Source organism: Synchiropus splendidus, chromosome 10, assembly GCF_027744825.2.
Source record: "Synchiropus splendidus isolate RoL2022-P1 chromosome 10, RoL_Sspl_1.0, whole genome shotgun sequence".
NCBI classification, from domain to species: Eukaryota; Metazoa; Chordata; class Actinopteri; order Syngnathiformes; family Callionymidae; genus Synchiropus; species Synchiropus splendidus.
The window spans coordinates 3,707,056-3,722,583 of NC_071343.1; the positions used below are offsets into that span (position 1 = coordinate 3,707,056).

General features: G+C 45.2%; 3 protein-coding genes across 4 annotated transcripts; 2 read left to right on the plus strand and 1 right to left on the minus strand.

Annotated features, from left to right (window-relative positions):
* Window positions 1-834: 834 nt before the first annotated feature.
* On the plus strand, window positions 835-5,489 carry cfap210 (cilia and flagella associated protein 210). Its single transcript, XM_053877503.1, has 9 exons — window positions 835-991; window positions 1,122-1,300; window positions 1,366-1,539; window positions 1,598-1,803; window positions 2,256-2,412; window positions 2,501-2,640; window positions 2,702-2,894; window positions 3,021-3,185; window positions 3,246-5,489. The coding sequence occupies exons 1-9, from the start codon at window positions 946-948 to the stop codon at window positions 3,594-3,596; spliced, it is 1,611 nt and encodes a 536-aa protein (XP_053733478.1). The 5' UTR covers window positions 835-945; the 3' UTR covers window positions 3,597-5,489.
* On the minus strand, window positions 3,788-8,538 carry ppig (peptidylprolyl isomerase G (cyclophilin G)). The gene is made up of 13 exons (XM_053877502.1): window positions 8,378-8,538; window positions 7,429-7,509; window positions 7,167-7,241; window positions 6,989-7,096; window positions 6,866-6,910; window positions 6,703-6,790; window positions 6,573-6,602; window positions 6,350-6,489; window positions 6,117-6,282; window positions 5,864-6,043; window positions 5,723-5,795; window positions 5,511-5,650; window positions 3,788-5,398 (listed from the first exon to the last, which is right to left on the minus strand). The coding sequence occupies exons 2-13, from the start codon at window positions 7,487-7,489 to the stop codon at window positions 4,351-4,353; spliced, it is 2,154 nt and encodes a 717-aa protein (XP_053733477.1). The 5' UTR covers window positions 7,490-7,509; window positions 8,378-8,538; the 3' UTR covers window positions 3,788-4,350.
* Window positions 8,539-9,079: 541 nt separating this feature from the next.
* mfsd9 (major facilitator superfamily domain containing 9) lies at window positions 9,080-15,418 on the plus strand. Of its 2 annotated transcripts, none has more exons than XM_053877714.1 (6): window positions 9,080-9,384; window positions 10,823-10,910; window positions 11,121-11,164; window positions 11,792-11,921; window positions 12,471-12,680; window positions 13,527-15,418. In XM_053877714.1, the coding sequence occupies exons 1-6, from the start codon at window positions 9,289-9,291 to the stop codon at window positions 14,333-14,335; spliced, it is 1,377 nt and encodes a 458-aa protein (XP_053733689.1). In that variant the 5' UTR covers window positions 9,080-9,288; the 3' UTR covers window positions 14,336-15,418. The 2 variants fall into 2 exon arrangements, with proteins under 2 accessions (XP_053733689.1, XP_053733690.1); XM_053877715.1 differs by having other exon boundaries at window positions 10,823-10,906.
* The last annotated feature ends 110 nt before the right edge of the window (window positions 15,419-15,528 follow it).

Here is a 15,528-nt window from a genome sequence, read left to right on the forward strand (position 1 = left end):
ACATGACCAGACTAGCCCAAGTCATCCCTTGGGCCTGTAAACTGAAAAAGTAAATGCCATTTTTTTTGTGTGTGTGTTTGTGGCTGTACTCCGGCAACACGGCGCACTTTTCGGTTTCACACTTGAGGCTTCAGGATAAACCCATTCACTCAGGCGACTCAGGACTCAGGCCATGTAAAGTGCATATATCACAAATCTGTCACCTGTCTTGTCATTCGTAAAAGCTAAATCTGACATCATCTAATATAATTCTAAATATTAGTTTGCATGCTGTGGTTAGAGTGTCCCTTGAAAGTAAAATAAAATAAATAGAAGAGTAAGGCGAAGAAAATTGATCATGAATTAATAAGCAAATATTAACAATAAAAAACGAGGATATCAAATGAAAAAAAATACCATGGCAAATATTGAAGAGCTATATTGACATTAAGAAGAATAATTGAGTTTAATTTATGATTTCATATGATCAATAGGCAGAATATAATAGGGTTTATCATTCAATGACGCACTCAAAATAGGACAGGAAATTAAAATAAAAAGAGAGGGTCAATAGAAAATATATATTCATCATTATTAGTATTATTACTATTATACCGATCAATCGATACATACCAATTAATAGCTGCAAAATAAATGATTAACTATAAAACAAAATATGAGCTTACTTTTGAGCTTTATCGTTACACTGACGTCATGAGCGTTACTATCGTAAGTTTCCTGGATTCAACTCAACAGGAACTTTTTAGATGAAATAAATCACAGCAGCAGCAGCAGCGCCCTCTGTGGTCACTTAGGAGAAATGCTTCCACCGTCTCAGCCGTTGCTTGGACACAGATCAACACATGGACATAGAAGGGCCTGCTGGGCAACTGAGGACGAAACCGAGCTCTTCATTTGTATTCAGCAGGTTTGAAGGAGCCTTAGTCTGACTGCAAATCAGAAAAAATGGCGTCAGGCTCTCAACTTGGTTGGAGAAGATCGAATAAAAGTGGTGAGCACTTTGTTTCATTAGGGGTCTGAACATTATGGTTCATTTTTAAGTGTTGGACGACAGAAATACAGTTTGTTCTTAAACATTGATCAGTCGAGAGGTTCATTACCAGTCACCTGTGTTCGGTCAGGCCAGGAGTCCGGCAGCGGGACGGCCACCGTTCTCAACAAAAAGGACTGGCAGAGGATTCAGGATGAGCTGAGGCTGGTGGATAAAGATCAGGAGCAGAAGGAGGAGGCGAGGAGGCAGAGAGAAGCGCTTCACTTGAAGTCCAAAGAGATGGTGAAGCAGTGGCCCAACAGCTTCGCGGTAACAAACCTCAGTACAACTCAACAAATGCACAGATGAATGAGAGAGGTGGGGTGTCTTTAAAGGCTCAAAGAGAGAAGAAGTTGGAGGCAAAGAAGATTCGGGAGCAGATGGAGGAGGAGCAAAGAAAACTAGATGATCAGGAAGAGCAGAAGTACCAGGAGCAGAGGCGCAAAGAAGCTATTGAGAAAGCAAAGACGCAACTTTACTACCAAACCGATCGTGTCAAAGGGTTACATGTGAGTGACGTCATGTGACTTGTGATGATGATGACGATGGCGATGATGTCGCTTCCAGAGGGCTCTGCTGCTGACGGAGGTGCTGAAGGAGAGAGAAGCTCAGATCCACCTGAAGCAGAGAATGAAGAACCTCACCAAAGATAGAGACCAAGAGTATCTGGAGATGATGAAGAGTAGAGACGATGAAGCCCTTCGCCGAGAACAGGAGAGGAAGAAGGAGAGGGAGAGCGAGAAGCAGGCTGTTGTGGAGGACCTGAGGAACCAGTAGGGACAACGAGAACTTTATTCTCTTCTTCATCTCTTGGACCAACACCATCTCTCCACATGTCTGAATCATCTCAAAAGCTTGTCCTTCTGAGCTACGCTTTTCCATTGACCTCACAATGTCCATGTCTTCAGATCATTCATGCATCTGTTCCACCCTGCCTGGACTCTCTTCTTCTCTTTCCTCACTAGTTTATTACTCTGGGCGATTGCACCCAGTTTCCCCCAAAATCTCCCTCCTTCTGCATCAGTTTTCTCTAGGACTTCAGGCAACGGCGCAACAAACAGTGTTTGCTAGAAAACACTGACCTTTAGAGGCACGTATCCATCACGAGTCGACGTGACGTGGAGACCTCAGTTTAACTCGTGTTATCAAGGGTCAGATCAGAGTGCAGCTGTGTTAAATCACCGTGGGGAAAAAAGTAGAATCTCGTTCATTCTTATTTCACCAGGATGAAAGAAAGAGAGCGAGCAAAGGAGCAACAGGAACTGGAGAAGAAAAAAGAAGGGGAGGAAATCCGACGGCTTCAGCAGGCTCACCTTCTGAAGCAGAAGACAGAGGAGGAGGCTCAAGCCAGGCTGAAGAGAGAACTGATGCAGGCTCACCAGGTATCTCACCACCAAGTCCATTGATTCATTCTTGACATTTGTAGTCTCATTTGGCTCGAGACTTGAAAGCTTTGACCTCGTGGTTCAGGAGCACATCAGCGTCCAAAACGACATCAAAGCAACTGAAACCCAAAACGAAAACCTGGAGGAAGAACAGAGACAACTTTTTCTGAGAGCCAAGCAAAAGATGATGTTGCTGAGGAAGCAGCGGGAGACGGAGCTGAGCAGGTGAGAGCCGTCAGACATCTCCATCGGTGGTCGGGACTCATGAGCGTCTCTGTGTGACCAGAGAGGCTGAGCTGAACAGAGACAGGATCATGAACAAGCTGAGCACCTCACAGCAGCAGCAGCAGATCGGTGAGGAGCAGAGGACGGCTCAAGCCGTGGCGGAGAGGGAGATGAGACTGGCTGTGCTGCAGCGGCAGGAGAAGGAGAGGAGGGCGGCCATGATGGACAGCATCGCTGCTCACAGAGAGAGAACGGTAACACGCTCTGAAATCCGACATCGGGACGGTGTCATCGAGTGAGGAAAAATGGGAAACAAGTTTCAACAGTTGCCTTCTATACCCAGCCCTGTGGGTGACGCCTTGATCTCTGTGCTGCAACAGAGACATGAAAAAGAGCTGGACGAGGAGCAGAGGCAGCAACAGCAGAGGGAAGCGCTGCAGGCCAAGAGGGAGGCTGCCAGGCTGCTCAAGGAGGAGCAGCAGCAGAAAGCTCAGACGCAGAGGGAGAACCTGAGGAAGATCCAAGACTTCAACACCTCTCAAAAGGTAATGCGGATGAGCTCATCAAGTCCTCGCCTTCCTCGACTGATATCCAGCTGCCTGCAGGTCGAAAAACACACCCAGCACCAGCAGCAGCGGCGACACGAACAGGACTTTTTAGCTAAGAACATCCAGCTGCAGGCTGAGGACGAGGTCCAGTTCCAGCACTACTCAGAGCAGGTTATCCAGGCGGCGCTGGAGGCCCAGAGGAACGTGATCCCGCTCTGCAAGGCTGCCAGAGACGGCATGGGAGCTGGGCCCAGCCTGGGAGCGGGCGGACCCAGATACCTGGTGCAGGATAGCTCCGGAGCACAGCTGCCCAGACACGTCACAGACGCCACGCAGAAGGTCAGAAAGCTGATCGAGGTGGCAGATATACAAGACGCAAAGAAACGACTGGGATTCACCTGGAGCTAGAGATGAATAGTTAAATCACTTCCTGGTGCTTGACTTGTCACGTGGTGGGACAGGTGATCTGTCCATGACGTCCCCTGACACCCGCCCCAGGTAGCTGGGACAGGCTCCAGCCCAGCCAGACGGCATGTAGGGAATGACACACAGGCACTCACGCTTAATCTGAAGTAAACAGAGTTCGTCAAACACAAAAGTAATTTGGACCAATTTTATGTGGCACAGGCTTAATTACATCATCATCATCATCATCATCATCGAATCCAAAGCCAAACCCGACTATTACAGTATACACACCGAAAAAAAAAACTCAGATGAAAAGATAAAAAACACATAACATGCATTCATTGGAAGAAAACATTTGTCTTATATAAAAATCACATGACTTTCTGGGCCTTTCTCTAAACACCGGTGAAGGAACCGGTCAGTAAAAAAGGAGCAGGGAAGCAGAAGTGATTCTGAATCGACTTCACAGATATTATGTTCAATAAAAGAAATTAAAAGACAGAAATTTACGTGTCATCATGTTCCAATGGTGGTAGAGCTAAAAAAAACAAAAAACAAAAAACAAAAAAATGCAGACACCCGTAAACAGAAGTTTTCAGCTAAACTCCACATCCTCAGTTTATCGTGTTTAAAAGTGTCTTCGGATTCCAGAATGTTCCAGTACAGTTCAGTCGTTATGACAATTCTCACCCCCACGCCGCGCTTTAGATGAGAACACAGCTATTAAAACTAAAGTATGGAGAAGCGCTCACAGTCAGTCGCTGTCAGAGCTGGAGCCGGATTTATTCTTCTGATTGTTCTTCCTACTCTTCTCCCTGTCGCCTGGCCTCGCACCTCTCTTATCTTTGGAGGAACTGCTTCCCCTTCTCTTCCTCTTCTCTCGGTCACTGTCAGAGCTGCTGCTGCTGCTGCTGCTACTACTAGAGCTGCTGCTGCGTCTCCTCCTGTGGTTGCCAGGTTCTCTGTCCCTTCTGTTGAAGCGTTCTCTGCTGCGCCCCCTCCCTCTGCTCCTGCTCCTGCTCCTGGACCTGGACCTGGACCGCCTTCCTCGGGTGCTTCTGTCTGGACTCCGTTTTCCTCGCTCTCTGCTTCTGGATCGCCTCTGCCTTCTATCCTCTTGCTCGCTATCGTGCCGCCTTTGAGGGCTTCTGCTACGCCTCCTGCCCCCGTCTTTGGAAGCTGCTGCCCCACTCTTGTCTTGGCTGGTCGATCGATCACCTGCCGCCTTTTCCTTACTATCGGGCTCAGGATTCCGGCCTTTGCTTCCAGACCTGGCCCTCCTGTCTTCATTTTGGTCACCACTCTTAGACCTCCTTCCTCTTCCTCCGCTCCTGCTGCGGGATTTGACCCTTTTCTTGTCCCTGCTGCGACTGCGGCTGCGCGACTTCTTATCTCTGCTGCTGCTGCGACTTTGAGACTTGGCGGTTTTCTTCTCTCTGCTTTTACTGCGAGACTTTGCCTTCTTTTTTTCGCTAACTTTGCTGCGACTACGAGACTTTTTGTTCTCTCTACTTTTACTGCGACTTTGAGACCTGGCCTTCTTCTTGTCTTTACTTTTCCCATGGGATTTGTCTCGTTTACGATCTTTGCTTTTGCTGCGACTTTGTGATTTATGCTTTTTCTTCTCCTTATGTTTGCTGTGCTTCTCCTTATCCACCGATTCCTTCTCCTTGCTTTGGGATCGCCGGGACCGTTTCTTATCTCTTTTACCCTCCTCTGCGTTCTCTTGCTTCGAGCTGGAGGTCCGTCGCTCACGTCTTTCTGGCTGAGCAGCCTCTTCCTTGTCCTCGCTCATGTCCCCCCTGTGGAGGAAACCACAGCCCAGATCACACCACGGCACCACCACCAGGAGTGCGATCACCCGACATACAAGAGAAGACGGGGTCATCAGTGAACAAGGAAAATAAGGCTTACTTGTCTCCCTTGATCCAGCGGTCTCCAGTGGTGGCCCTCATCCTCTGACGCTGCATCTCCTGGCGCCAGTGAGGAGGTGTGTCACTTCGCCAGAAACGATCTCTGGATCTTGAACGAGAGCGTGACGGAGTTCTATATCTCTAAATGGAAGATCGACATGGGTGAAATTACTAAAGATCAAGTTTAAGGTTGAATATTGTAGCGGTGCTTACCCTCGGGCCCCTGCCTTTGATCTTCCTGCCGGATCTCGTCATCACCAGCCTTCTGTTGTACGATGAGTTGTACCTTGAAAACAAACACGCAACCATGACTAAGTGAAGACAGACTAGACCTGGACCTTGTGGGAGACTCACCCGTCTCGCTGCCTGTCTCTGCTGCGCTGGTCCCGCTCAGGTTCCTCTGGAGCTCTCTCAGACTGCGGGCTTCTTCTCATGAGGAATCGGTTCTCAGGAATGGGTGGGATTTCTTCTGGGCGGACAGTCGATGTCACCAGCTCCTCTTGCTCCTTCTCTTCCACATTTTCTGCCTCTGGTCTGTGTCGAAAAAGGCTCAGAATAAACCTGGGAACCTTTGCACCACAGAAGAGTAAAACAAACAGTCAAGTACTTGTTTTCCTTCTTTTGCTTCTTCTTCTGCTTCTTGGTTTTCTTTTTGCGTTTCTTGGAAGCCTTTTCGGATTCGTCCGAAGAGGAATCAGACGAGCTGTCGGAGTCACTAGAACTACTGCTGGAGCTTGAAGAGTCCTTTTCTTTCTTCTTCTCGCTTTTCTTTGCTACAAATTTCAGGAGCATGTTAAAAATCCCACAACCTGCTCTACAAACAAAAGCAGCAACACCAACCTTTGGATTTGGGGACCAGTTCACCGCAGTTTAACACCTTCACCTCGGCATAGGGCCTACTGTTCGGATCTGTCTTCTGGTTCTCCATAGTTTGGACAACCTCTTCACCGGATATCACATGACCGAAAACCACATGAACGCTGGGGAAAACAAACAAAACCTCACACTTACAAACCAATTTTTGGAGGTTCTCGTGGCATCAGGTGCAAAAGGCAGATCTTACCCATCCAGATGTGGAGACGGTTTGGTCGTTCTGTTGTTCGCCACAATGGTAGTTAGTTGTGGAAAAACAAAAATTCTATTTAACCTCAAGATGATGTTGACAATGTGCAGCTTCTGAATACGATCCTTACATGAAAAACTGTGACCCGTTAGTGTCTTTGCCTCTGTTGGCCATCGACAGCAGATACTGCTTGTTGTGTTTGACAGCAAAACTTTCATCTAGGAAAAAGAAACATGTCTGTCACACCAACTCCAAGCTAGTACTCTTAAGCTAACTACAGTGCTGATCGTTACCTTCAAAGAAGCCCCCATAAATAGACTCTCCACCTCTTCCGTTACCTTATTCAAAAGAAAACAAATAGAACATGAGCAAAACATGCTCAGGATGTTTAAAGAAAATGAGACAGCAGAACGCACCTTCACTGAAATCTCCTCCTTGAATCATGAAATCCTTAACAATGCGGTGAAACAAACAACCTTTGTAATGGAGTGGTTTTTGAGTTGCTTTGCCGAGGCCTTTCTCGCCTGAGTGGAAAAGAAATTGCTTTCAAAACTGAAGAAAGAAAATGAATACTGAAGACCCTCCAATTCTCACCTGTGCAAAGGCACCTGAAGTTTTCACATGTTTTGGGACAAACGTCCGAAAACAACTCCACCACGACCCTTCCAACTGGAAAGATGAATATAAATACATAGAGAGTAAATGGCAAGGTTCAGATCTCGCTTTCCATATAGCTGTATTCATAACACGAGCATTGTTCATCAGCCTATTCATGCCTTTCCTGTAGACAATGCATTACATTTAGACAGTAACTTCAGAACAGCAACAACATAAATATGTTTCGATTCTGACTTACCGAGTACATTGCCAATGCCAATGTCCAGGAAACAACGTGTGCGTTGTGCTTTGATCCCCATGATCTTAACACCTGAGAAGACTAAAACCAAATGGTAATTCAATTAAAGGGACAAAACTGTAGGTTTAATAGCTCCTGCATTCAACACATGGACTTGCTACTGAGCAAAGCCACTGAAGCTCAACTTTGGAAATGCAACATGGATGACATAACATTGGAATAACATTTGAAACAGTTGAAAAGATGCAAAAAAACGACAAAAAACTCTAATAGAGTGCCATGACCTATCCTAATCCTATCAATTCCAGAGATGTGAGAAGAAAGCATTAGCCACTTAGTCCTTTACTTATCAGCTCTAATACAGTTGGAGCCAATGTATTACAAACAGAAGAACATCTGAGCTTTTTATTCTTTTATGCATTCCATCAATTTCTAACAGTCTACTATACTTGCCTTACATCATCACACATTATATGGATTATATGAAGCAAAGTCAGAGCCCCAAAAAGAAAACCCAAGTCACCTATACAGCGTGGCACTAAGATCGTAAAGAGGGATTTTTTTACACGATCAAAAGCCTCTGTCACGCTTCAATAAAGGCGAATAGGTGGTCTCTGAATCACCGACTATACAATTATAAATACATACACATTGAGCACTTATTAACAATTACGAGTAGAGTCCAGATATTACAAAAATATCTTTAGACATAATACGAAAACAGTAAGGTGTATTCTTTATGATTACGTGAGCGTGACCCGGTGTCTTTGAGGAGTAGTTTTCATTCAAAGATACAGTCCTGTGTCTTGGCTCACGGTCACTGCTCGGCCTGGAGTTAGCATTAGCCATAGCCGGTCTACATGGGGGCGCGTGCAATATACGAGAACAGCTGGTACACATACCACTTAAATACGGCATTCAGATACCAACATTGTTTTAAAATACTCACCTTCAATCGCGAAAGGATCACTCCATTGACCGGGTTGCCTGCATTAATCTCAGAGAGAAAGTTTCATTCACAGTGCAGCGTCTCGCTGTTTTCTAAAGATGGCGCGGCCGAGACGTCACGTCACTTCTTCACAATCTTTGCGACACTTCCTCTACATTTCCGACAAATGAAAGCGTGTACGGCAGGTGACTTTTTTTATTTGAATTTATCAAACGTTTGCCATTGTCATTGCAAATGCGATATTGTACAACATGTGCTAGCTTTTATGACACACATTTAAAACGAATTGCAATTGTTTAGCAAAAGTTGTACGTAATTTATTCAGAAAAAAATAAATAAACAATTACGTAGTTTTAGTCTTTTTTTTTCTAGCAATAATTAGTTATTATTAGTAATTATTCATACCGACAATTGGTAAAGACGAGGTTGGGAAGGTGTTTGCAATTTCGTACTATGTCCAGCAGACGCTGTATTATCGTTCTTGCCTAATTATGAATATTCGACCTTATTACTATTTTTAAATTAGATATCATCAGCATGTATTATAGGAAAATATCTTACAAGATAATGTCCAGGTTACATTTTTAATACAGTAATTTGTTCTGTACTGTATTCGCATCCGGGTATATGACGTCACTGGGCTGAACTATTTGAAGTGACAGGAGAGGCCGGTCAGAGAAAAATGCATTGACTCAACGACATACACGACACTGAGGGGTAGAAATGTGGGTGGAAGTGTTGTCAAACCTCAACACAAATTAATGTCTTTCGCAATTCAAGCGAGAGTCACTCTAATTCAACCCTAGACACCGGAGGCCACCCCCATCTCGTGATACCACCCCGGAGCCCCAGACGCGTTGAGAGGCTTCTGTACGTTCGCCGCAGATCAGTGGATCTGCTGGGGAAGGAGGATGAACGACCTCAACAACCACAAATGTGGTTCTTCTCATTACAAGCCTCGTGGACGGAGAGGAATCATACGCTGCATCTATGTAGTGGGCTTCATGGTGAGTGAAATAAGTTGTCATAAGTCGTTGTGCTTCTCAATACAACCCGGTGCCAGAGAGTGGATGGAATATGTGGGGCAAAACGGTGTACAACACGCAACAGTTCCTGCTGTTGACAACAGCCAACAGTAATACATGTGTAATTACACAATGTCAGCACAGGAGAATTGAATGTGCCTATCAAGGTTGTCAAGTTTTCTTTTTCTGTTTTTTAGTGTTTAGGTTTTGACTGAGATTGAAGTCTGTGGGTGGCGATCACGGGGCGGTATTGCAACTTCATTATCTGATAATGTAAATGTTTCATTTCAGTTATGGATTTATGTCTGCAGATGTATGTCACTTTCCTTAGCAGCAGCCAAGTGTCTAGATAGACACTTAAATATACTTAAATATTTATAACACTAAAACCAACTATATAATAGTATGATATATCCATCTAACTATCATCTCACTATTGTGACATGACGAAATATAGTTCATCCATATTCCCATAATAATGCCATGTTAAATGGTCATGGTATGCTATGTCAGAACTCCTTAATATAAGGAGAGGAAGGGTAGCTAAACCTTATCTGTGAAATTAAAATTGACAAGACAGTTTGATGTTTGACAATTAAGCATAAATAATTGAAAGAATTTAAACAGCAGTAACAGTAAGAATGTCTTCAGTATTTGCTTTGAACTGGTCAGGTTGGATTGTTTTGGGTGTGGAACTAACTGTGCACCTTGGAACTCAGTGTTGTCGGATCACTTGTCTGTCCAAATGCCTCAGCGCTATTGACGAGAGCTGCAGCATTGACAACATGACTTATGAAACCCACCTCTGCAGTTTCCTCAGCAACACCTGGGCAAGTGTTTTGGTCAGGTTCAACTCTTCAATATACATGAATATTCTGCCTGACATTACCACCAAACTCTGAGATGATGCACAGTTGTTGTTTCGTCCTGTTTTTATTGACATACAAGCTCACAGTAACCAACAACTGACTATAAAAGCAACTAATCTCAGCATGTGGATCGTAATAGCTGTTTCATTCCTGTGTGTTAGTTTGATGAAAGTCTTTGAAGAAAGCTTGAAAGAAACGTGTCCTGTCTGTGAAGCAATCGGAGCTGCTGCCTGACCCCCATAAATAGTTCACCTGGTTCCCTGTCAACAGAAGAGCAGGAAGAAAGAAAGTATCCGTCCTGTGTTGCTCCTGCTTAATGAGTCATATTCTGTCATGGACTTCTGTAGCGATCAGCATCACGGTTGCTTTTTAATATACGAGTGTTTGTTGGGGCCCAGGAAGTGGTGTTAGTCTCCGAGTCTCTGAAAACCGCTGTTTGGAAGTCTTAATGCGGGAAATGTGATCAACGGCTAAAATCCAGAAGCATGCTCACCACATACCAGCCATCTTATTCATCTCACATTTTTAATTTTATCCTTCTCCATTTGCAGGATCTGTTTGGGGTGAGCATGATCATCCCGCTGCTAAGTCATCATGTGAAAGCCCTTGGAGCCAGTCCTACTGTCGCTGGTATTGTAGGTACGATTTCAGTTTTAAGAAAGATGTGACAACAACAAGTTTTGTAGCAAAACCATGTATCACAATTATAGCAATAAAAATAACAAAAAAATAGCTAACATTATTGTTGAATTTTGATGCACAGAAAAACTTAAGAGCCAACGATTGTGACCAAAGTTCTGTATTATTGTTGATCATTGTTATAAAAGCTGAAACTGTGTCTTGTTGCAGGTGCGACGTATGGCGTCTTACAGCTCTTCTCAAGCACCATCGTCGTGAGTATCGCCCGAATGTTTCCCCTCCATCCAAGTGCCTGCTAGCGATTGCCAAAGTGGTTGCATCCAATGTCATCTGTGGTATTTCACCAAGACAGACGTTGGCTGTGTGGAACTGCTTGTGGTGGCACAATACCGTCAGTCTGTCGACACTCACCCTCCTCACGCGAAGCTTCCTGCCGTCTCAAGCTGCTCAGTAGGGTTTTCAGACTAGTCGCTGTACATGCTGGATTATGTGGCGTATTAAAATGCCTCATACGATCCAAACATCTACAAACTGTTTCGGTGTCATAGCACTGGGATTTTCACAGCAAGCAGCTGCCAAAATTGGTTTAAATCTCTGGGCTCATGCAACAAATTTACCAGATAAAGGAGTCGCTTGTTGGCTCCAGCGTGTGGAGCAGCTGAATCTTGACCGACGTGGACCAGCTCGAACAACCCGGCCTCTGTGGTTCTTTCGCCCGGCCTCCTGTAGAACAGAGCAAACTCAATTGGTTCTAATGTGATTATCCCATCAGATGTGTGTTTGTGGGAGAGTGAGAAACAAGAGTGTTGCGCTCTTTGTGCAGGTGAAATAAGCGTGTTCTCTCGTCATATGTGTTTTGAGCTGAGCCTGTGTGGTTGCAGGGCAGCTGGAGCGACGTGGTGGGCCGACAGTATTCTCTGCTCACCTGTCTGCTGCTGAGTGCTTTTGGCTACTGCTTGCTTGGACTGTCAACTACCATCACTCTGTTCGTGCTGTCACGAATTCCTGTTGGTGAGTTTGATCCCCTTTTCTGAGGCTCGGCACCGGAATCAGCAGCTTAAGCAGCACAACTTTAGGTGTGATCTCCCCCCAGGAAAGAAGGATTTTACAAATAAAGAACTGTCGAGAGTAAGGAATCTGCTGCTTGTCAATATGCGCCCTTCAATGGGATTGGTGCAGCCGAACAAGTAGCATATCCAACAGTGACAAGTGGGGATGTGCACTGGTAGACCCCTAGTGGAGCTCACAACTCAGTTAAAACGTCAATTACAAACCTGGTTATTTCAGATGGACGGCCCTCATGGCTCCCTGAAAACAAAGCTAAAGCTAACGGCAACAAAGATCAGACCACAAATCTAATAGCGATGAGCAGAGGAGGTCAGTGAATTGTGAGATCAGGACATGAAACCACACTGTCATTGTTAGATCATCTCAGATTAACGTGATCATGTGTGATAAACTAGAACGCTCATTGTAATATTCACATAACCAACTGTGACTTTGATAACAGATTCGACTGATCAGCTGTGCTTCAGTTTGAACATGTGCTGATCGTTGCAGGGCTTTTCAAGCACTCGCTCTCCATCTGCAGAGCGCTGCTGTCTGACCTGGTGTCTGAGGCAGAGCGCCCCCTCGTCATGGGACATTTTAATGCAGCCTCCAGTGTGGGCTTCATTTTGGGTCCGGTGGTGGGTGGCTACCTCACGGAGCACGAGGGCGGCTTCTACACCTCTGCCTTTGCGTGTGCGGCCATATTTCTGGTGAACGCAGGTGAGTGATGAGTGGTCCTCTGGGGGACTGTTGCAGGGGCTGGTGATCTGATGCCTCCTGTCCATTTCTTATATTTATAAGGTCTGAACTGTTCATTGTAGTATGGTGAATTACATGATATAGTAAATATAAATCCTACACACATTTTCACCCAAGATATGGAAATGATTCCTGTTGTCCCACATGCAGTTACCTTCCAACATGTTTATTAAAATATGTTTTTGTCAAATATTAAGCATTATTTTGTCAAATAATCCTTTACCTCATACTATATTGTACGTCTTTTTAAAATGAATTTATAATTTCTCCTACAAACATGAGCTTATAGTGCGTTAAGTTATGTAGGAAGTCGCAGCTGGGAAGTGAGTGTCATTGCAGAGCTGAGCACGTTCCAGTTGCCAAAGTGGACCATGCTCGTCATAGCCTCGCGTTTTTGTAGTCCTTTGTGGTCAACTTAAACACAGTGTTTTCAGTGAGGCGGCCATTTTGCACACTTTACCTTGCTTTAACTTTGAAATTACAAACATTTAAAATTGTGTTTTGTCACAAAGCTTCTGAGATTTGGTCCCCTCTAAGTGGCATCCCAGGCAGGAAATGACCTCACTTTAACCCTTGCAAGAGCGATGGCAACTTCACACACTATTTGATATGATTTATTTATTTTATTTTTGGCCAGATAGTCAGTTTGGCTTCACATAACCACCCCTAAACACACATTCAAATCATGTTTGTTTTTCAACTCAATGCAACTCAACGCATGCATTAACTGCAGCAATGCAACAACTCAATGTCTTACTCAATGCAAATGTCTTAAATATATATTCACTGATGTTTTAACCCTTCCAGCGCTGGTGTCCATGCTGCCCTGGAAAGAGGTGCTGCTTCACTGTTCCGACTCTAATGGAAGTTCAAGCTACAGGCTAAAGCCAGTGAGCAACGGTTCGCACATGAGCAGCCACCATTCGTCTGCAGACTCTGCCTCAGGCTCCCGGGCCCAGCAGAAGCTGGGAGGGGGTCTGGTATCTAAAGCAGCTTCGCTGTTGCAGCCAGCATGGAAGCAGCTTTCCTCAGTGGGATCCAAGATCCAAAAGGTGGCCTACTCGGACATGTGGGACCTGTTTCTGGTCCGTCTGTTGATGGCGGTCGCCATCATGCTTTATTACAGCAACTTCTCTCTGGCTCTGGAGGAGCGCTTCTCACTCAAGCCCAAGGTGACCGGCTACCTCATCAGCTACAGCAGCACGCTAGGAGCTCTGGCCGGCTTCCTGGTGGGTCCGGTCACTAAACTGTACAGGAACGAGATGTCCACGCTGCTGCTCCACTCCTCCGTCCTCACCTGCTCGCTCATCTTCCTGTACGCCACGGCGGCGAGCGTGTGGCAGGTCCTGCTCTCCTCCACCTTCTTTGCCATTTCCACCACCATAGGCAGGACTTGCGTGACTGATCTGGAGCTCCAGCGAGGCGGCGTCCAAGCCAGCGGGACCCTGATCGGAGCGGGACAGTCGGTCAATTCAGTGGGCAGAGTCCTGGCCCCGCTGCTGTCGGGCCTGGCCCAGGAGTTCAGCCCGTGCGGGCCCCCGAGTCTCGGTGTGGTCCTGGCCGTAGCTGCTGTCTGTTTACTGCTGGTCCGGATCCCCAAATGGAAATCCAAATGAAAATACTGGATGAAACTGGATCTAATCTTGAAAGATTTATTCAGCCAAAAATTCTCTGGATGTAACAACATCACAGGCTCAGAATCAGCTTGTGAGCACCAGCTAGGTTCTTGTCGTCTCAGGGAGTGGATCTGGGTCTGGGGGGGAGACACATTCTGTCACACTGTGAGGGGTTTTTAGTAGCTGAAGACACTATTGTAACTCTTCTTGGTACAAAATTCTGTGTATCGACTCATACAACTGAAAGGTTACCGTTGGCTTGAAGTGTTCAAAATCATATTTGGGTCTAGTCGCCATGCAATTTTTCTGCTCACTGAAAAGCCATTTCATTGTGCCAAGTCTCTTAGCAGTTAGCAAAGCAACCTAGCTACTGTGTCTGCTTTCTTTTGTTTGTTTTTGACTGTTACAGTGGAAGTATTGAGTCTACGACACCCTCAGTTACCATGACCCCGTGTATGTGTTTGGACTCTGGGAGGAAACCAGAGTGAAAACACACTGGCTAGAAGCAAACCAGCAACCTTCTCGCTGGTTCACTAACCACCGTGTGGCCTTCTGAATTCTGTTAACAATAATTTCGTGAGGATGGAAAACTACTGTGGCCTTTTTTCAACTGGTGTGGGAGGCATAACGGTCTCTACCAGATCTAGCGGGGCAAAAGGAAAATACAAATGTTCCTTGTGTTTTCTAAATCAGCAGTTTAAATTTGATTGAAACTGTGGTCTCTGGTTACGATCATGACACGATGGAAGCGAGTTTGACACGCCTGACCTGGAGCTCACAGAGCACTGACACTTCTCAGATTTGACAAACTGAATTAGCTTGTTGCTAAACTCTACTTTTCCTTTGAGACCAGAGGAAACAACTGACGCAGTGAGGACGCAGCTCTGACCCCAAACACACTGGTGCACTTTGACTTATTTATACTCATCATTAACATTTTTCATGAATGGATCTGTGGTGTTCTGATTCTTCCCAGCTGTGTTTCTGTAAACATGACAAATTATGATTGTATTGTGATGATTGTTATTTGAGTGTGAGTTTTTTTGGGGGACAATTTAATAATAAACTGTTTTGTATTAGTCCATTTTTTAACCTTATTTATTTGAATGGTTCTGAATATTTGTAATAAAAATGGAATTGAACCTCTTGTGGCTTGATTCTGGTCTGCAGTGGTCAGTACCTATCAAAGTTGT